The sequence below is a fragment of the Phalaenopsis equestris genome, unplaced genomic scaffold (assembly GCF_001263595.1).
Source record: "Phalaenopsis equestris unplaced genomic scaffold, ASM126359v1 Scaffold000002, whole genome shotgun sequence".
NCBI lineage: Eukaryota > Viridiplantae > Streptophyta > Magnoliopsida > Asparagales > Orchidaceae > Phalaenopsis > Phalaenopsis equestris.
In genome coordinates, this window is record NW_018164444.1 from 16417916 (window position 1) to 16424310 (window position 6395).

The window sequence follows — 6395 nt, forward strand, 5'->3', positions numbered from 1 at the left end:
ATGTCAAGTAGCTGGCTTAACTTTTCTTGACTTGAATAGGAACAAATGAGTGAGTCTGGATTTTAGGATTTTACTGGCTTAAAAAATAGACTTGTATTTATTTTCCTCAGCTTTGGTCGACGAAATACGAAATCCATCTTCAACTAGAGGAGAAATTAGATCTCACGTAGCCATGAGTGCGCAAAATATGATGAAATTGCAGTTGTTATGTAAATATTTTGTAGCCTAAATCTTCTATAAATTTACTCGTGATGTAGCTTATTTATATATATGTTATGTTGGCCTAAGGTCATTTATGACGAAATCCATCTTTTGTCTTTTGTTTTTTATTTTTTGTTTTAATTTTTACTTTATTTTAAAAATATGTTTGTTTAGTATATTTTTTATATATTTTTATATTTTATTTAAAAATATAAATTAACTTAGTTTTTAAAAATACTCAAAACATCTAAAAGTTATTTTGAGTGTTCTTAAAAATAACTATATATGTAAATACATACCAAATATATTTTATTTCAAGTAAAAATATAAATAAAATAAAATAAAAAATTAAAATCAAGAGCGAACCTGAACGGCCCCAAAATTCTCAAAGATAATTAAATACTCTACCAAAACAACCCATAGGCACTTCTAGTTGTAAGAAAATATAGTGCATGTAATTTCTTATAATTAACAAGTGCTTACATTAATAAATATCACTTTTCCTTAAGTTGATACATGATCTATTGTATGCTTTCTCTATGCCATCCAAATGTTTATTGGTTTCAATTTTGAGTCCCCAATCTCATTGTTTCTGCCCCATACATGCCATCCAATTCTTATGTATTTTCTTATGTATTTACTTATGTATTTACATATCCAACACCTAAACTTTGCTTTTTTACATTTATACCAACCAAATTATTCATATCACATAAAGGAAACCACCATTGTAACATTCAAAATGTGCAATGCACCTTTTCATGCATATAGATATAGATAAACTGGTATATATCTAAAAATTGAACTTTGGGTGTTAAATATGTAAATTCATAAGAAGAGTCGAGTAAGATGCTTCTAAATCTTTCTAATTATTATTATGATTTTCTTTTCAAACTAAAATAAAGTTTTGCAAGTCTTGTCCTGCTCATGAAAGCTACTGGATTTCAGGTATAGTGTATTTTACTATCAGATGGTGGAACCCAGACACCTTTGCTGCCATGCACCCAGCGGGCACAACTGCTAGAGTTTCATGGCCTTATGTGGAGGATAACAAGTCCTACCTCTGGATTTGGCTATTCCTTGTTCCTCTGGTTGCTTACACTCTCTGGCAACTGCTTTATTTTCTCATCGTCAACGTCCTCCGCCGCCAACGACTCCTGCAAGACCCCGAAGTCATGACTTCTTACAGGCCTGTCTTTATATCCATTTGTCCTCTTTTTCGCCCTTTTTCATTACGTTGAAGTAATAAAATTCAAATTCTACACATATATGGCATTTACATACACACCACTCAATTTCTATGTATTTACATGGCTTAACGTGTAAACTTTGTTTTTTACACTAATATAGCCATACTCTTTTGTATCACATAAAAAATACCAGTATTTTAACTTGAAGTGAGATGCATCTTTTCATGCATAGGTAAAGTAATATATATATAAAAATTGAAGTTTAGGTGGTACGTAGTTACATAAGAATTGAGTTGGTATGTATGTAAATCTTTCTTATTTGGGGCATTTACATACGTACCACTCAATTTTGATGTATTTACATGTCTAACACCTAAAATTTGATTATTTACGTCAAGACCACCCAATTCTTTCTTGTCACATAAAAAATACTACTATTTTAACTTTTTAAAAGTGAAATACATCTTTTTCTACATAAGTAAAGTGTTATATATGTAAAAATTGAAGTTTAGATGTTAAGTATCTAATTAGATAAGAATTATTAAATGGTATGTATGTAAATCTTCTTTATTTCAGGCATTTATATACACACCACTTTGTATTTACATATGTATAACCCAACCTTGGATTTCTTAATTAATACCACCTAAATCTTACATATCGCATAAAAAATATCACTATTTTAACTTTTAAAAAGTGAAATACATCTTTCAATGCACCAATAAAGTGGAGTGTGTGTTATTTGTTGTTTAGTTGTTAGATTTGTAATTACATAAGAATTAAGTGGTGTGTATGTAACTTCCTCATTGAGGGCATTTAAATAAGTATCACTTAATTTCTATGTATTTACATATCGAACTCCTAAACATTCTTTTTACATATATATCCACCAAATATTTCATATCACATAAAAAATATCACTCTTATAACTTTCAGCAAGTGATGCATGGGTGAACTGGCATATTTGTAATTAACTTGAAGTTTAATTGTTAGCAATATAATTACATAAAACTCAAGTGGTATGAATGTAAATGTCGCAGGGAGCTGTCCAAGAAGGCACAGAAGGCGGACAACATCTGGTGGCGGCTGAGCGGAATGCTCGGCGACAGCAACCGTCCGATCATGTATATCATGCTCCAAGCCGTCTTCACCGTTGCGACGATGGCTCTAACCGTCCCCATCTTCCTCTCCTATCAAATGCACGTAATCTTCCAGGTGTTGAAGGTCACCGCCCTCGTCTGGAACGGCGGGAACTTCCTCATCGATGTCATGCCAAGACAGGTCATTCTCAAGGAGAAGAAGAAGCAGGAAATGAAACCCATTCGTGAGATTCCACCCTCAGCTGCTTCTTCAGTTCCAAACAACAATGAGGTAACCAACTCGAACAAAATTTCCTGATTACTATTTACAAATGTATTCTTACCTGCACCTGCATGTTTTTTAGAAATGGTGAATATTATTTTCTACTGCATTGAATTAAATTTAGTGGTTTTATAGTTGTGTTTACCGATTTCATCAGCTTTCATGGCTTATTATGATGATATTTAGAGCAGTTGAAGATTTTAAAACTTGACCCAGGGTCTTTTTTTGTTGTATATGTGTAAATCTGTTTAAAATATTGCTATATAGTCAGCACAATGATTGTCATGGGAAGTGTAATTGAACATTTTTCAGTACATCTAATAATTTATTGGTAAAATAAATGTGCTTATAAAATAATTAAATTGTGATTTTAAATTTACTTATTATTATTATTATTAGTATTATTATTATGAGAAATGGATTTAGCCCATAAATGCTGATATGAATTGTTGAATACAGACATAGGATTATGTACAATTATTAAATTAATATCAAAACATTTAAATAATGTTTAGCAATAGATTAGGGGTGAGTGAGTTAAGTAGGCTCGAGCTTGGCTAGTTAAAGAGCTCACGAGTTGAGCTTATCAAGTCATGAGCGACTCGTTGGCTTGCTAGCTGCCTTGATTAGCGAATTGTTAGACACTTATATGTGTTTTTAAGGAAGCTGCTGCTGTATCCTTCTTTTCCTCTATCATCAACACCTTTTCTGTCGAGCTCCCACAAAACAATTGATTTTTTCGTTCGAGTACCAGTAGAGCTCGAGCTCATAACTTGGCAGAGAGCTCGAGTTTGTCATGACTCGAGCTCGGGCTCGAGCTTGACCCAACTCAGTTACACTATATCAAAATCTAGTTAAAGTTTCAGAGTTCTTCAAAAGGCAATTTTTTTTATATTTTTACTTGGTTTGATAAAGAAATGTATTGTTGCAATTGTATTTAGAGACATTTAAATTGCTTCAATAAAAAATGTTGACGCTAATTTAATTAATTTTCTAAACTTTATGAGATTGGAAAAATTAAAATGAACCTAAAATCTAGCTTGTTTGTGCATTTTTTTATAATTTAGTTTATAGGCTCACATTTAGGGTTCCAACCTTTAATGGACACTGTTCTGAATATTCAAATTGAGATGGCCTCCTAATACTCTCAAGGGAGGTTTTAGGTGTGTATGAAGGGGTGTAACTGACCAAAGCCAACGTATGAGTTGGCCTAGGGTGCGTTTGCGGCAGTCGCTGTTTGTTGAACACACAACCTGTATGGAATTATCTCTTTAATTATAATTTATTGTTAGAAAACAGCTGATGAAGAAGCAGTGTGTTAGGATAATTTGTTTTGATGTAGGGTTCATTTTGGGTGGCGGCGCGTTAACGTACCTCAGTTTTTTTCTGTTAGACAAAATTATATTCCTTTTTGCGTTCTCGAAAAGTTACAACTGAAAGTTACGTTTTCCCAGCGCACAAGGCTATTTGCAGCGACCACTGAATTCTTTGAATAACAGCTTCATTTTTAGTAGATTCATAGTTGCTTTTTTAAACAGTTGTAGCTACCCCAAATAGAGCCGTAGTTTTTAAGAGAAAGACTGTAATACTCTTGATGTATATATATTATTGTAAGTCCGTGGTTTAAAAAATAATTCAAATATAACAAGAGATAAATTTTAGCAGTTAAAAAAAGAATTAGAACTTCATTATGACACTATAGAAAGTGTACATTAAGAAATTAAGAGCTCAAATTCAATATAAACGGAACACACATGAAAAGAGCCCTATTAACTCACAATGCTTACATCACATTTTCATGTTGAAGAGTAAAAAAAAGAGGAAAAGGATTCCCACATTGATGCCCCTAATGCACATTGAAGGATAGCTCCAAAACCGCAACCTTAAACACATTGTAATTCACATTTATGCATACCAAAGAATAAAAAAATCAGAGAAGAAACATATAAGTTATTATCAAAATGTAGCACAACAGAAATCAATCCCATTTCACATGAGAAGGATTTTGAGATTTGCATGAACCCTAGCCAAGCACACAAGAACGAGAAGATATAAGAAGGAAGAACACACTCAAGTGAGATGAGGGAAGACGTGAAAGTCAAAGGACGCCTATAATGAAGAACGATCGGAAAAGAGAAGATATAAGAAGCAGTATCAAACAAAAGACTTGAGGGCATAGCGGGAAAATATGGGGGTAGAGGGAGAATGTAGATGGAAAATGAAAGTAAAATCATGGAATAAAAAAGGAAAAGAATGGTCGTGGAGCACTAAAAACAAGGGGCACTAACACGGAGAAATCTAGGCCAACTCCACACTAAACGGGAAAGCGGGGCTATAGGAAAACACACCGCAGTGACGTCGTTGCCCCAAACAGACCCTTAGAGGGGCTAATAAGCTATGTTGAGTTTGATGAGCTTATAAGGGTCTGTTTGAGGCAGCTACAACTTATCCAACTTATCCAGATAAGCAGATAAGCAACTTATCCTAATAAGTTGCTGATCTGCAGCTTATCTATCTTGATAAGCTGACTAGCTGTTTAGTTTATGCGTTTGAAAAATAGTTGATTTGCAGTTGTCTCTAGATAAATGACAATTCTGCCCGTGATCTGGATTTTGTTTAGCTGTTTAGTTTGTGCGTTTGGAAAACAGCTGATTTGCAGTTATTTTTGGATAAATGACCATTTTGGCACTGTGCTGTTGTGTTGTTCACAATAGAACTATAATAACGATACATTTGATAGTTTAGAACAAAAAAAAATCACTTCATAACAGTTCACATCTACCACTATAAACACCTCTCACAGCCACCACACATAAGCACAACTCACATCCACCACCAACCCATACCGAAGACCACCATAACACACACCCAAGCCATTACAACCAATTAAGCACCTCACAACCATCACGCACAAGCATAGCTCACATCCACCACCAACCCACACAGAACAAATGCTCCAGAACAAACACACCTCACAGTATCCCTCCACAGACAAGCAAATCTCTATAATAATGCTCCAGTACAAATCAAATTCTCTGGAAACTATAAACAAATCAAAAACCCAATTTTGTAGGAAGAAGCAAAAATCACATGGAGAAAGCGAACTTACCACTGGAATAACTACAACACACTGTAGAAGGGAGGAAGAGGAAGGAGAAAGCAACAAGAGATTATTGAGGGCGGATGAGAGAGATCGAGGTAGGTGAGCGCGAGGGAGATCCTTCGTAGGTCTCGGGTCAAGGGCAGTGGGGTAAAACGTGAGAACTCAACGCGCCGTTGGGTCAATCCCGCGACACCGTTTATTAAACAATCGAAACCCCCGTTGAGACAAAAGCCGTGTGAACATGTTAACCAAACGGGACGGTGTCGTTTTAAAAACACCACCCACAATTTTAATCTGCCCCAAACGGGCGGTAAGTCAAGTTTAAACTAGGCTCGACTCGTCTCCTTTGTTCGTGAGCTATCTCATTTAAACAAATATTGATATATAATATGCTAAATTCAAGATTTTTGTTTATAAAATTACTAAAATTTTTTAAAAATCCACACTTTATATATTTTATCATGTTATTTCTCGTAAGCATTCATTATTTTTGTATCTGGTTATATAGTTAACATGAATATATATATATATATATATAT

The 6395-nt window shown here is 34.1% G+C and overlaps 1 protein-coding gene across 1 annotated transcript in view; it reads left to right on the forward strand.

Moving 5' to 3' along the window:
- LOC110035501 (uncharacterized membrane protein C776.05) overlaps positions 1 to 2883 on the forward strand; it is a 16926-nt gene extending 14043 nt beyond the window's left edge. Inside the window, exons 7-8 of the mRNA XM_020739731.1 lie at positions 1150 to 1390; positions 2432 to 2883. Of these exons, the coding sequence (XP_020595390.1) occupies positions 1150 to 1390; positions 2432 to 2789 (599 nt within the window). The 3' untranslated portion in view covers positions 2790 to 2883. The remainder of the gene's footprint in view (positions 1 to 1149; positions 1391 to 2431) is intronic.
- The last annotated feature ends 3512 nt before the right edge of the window (positions 2884 to 6395 follow it).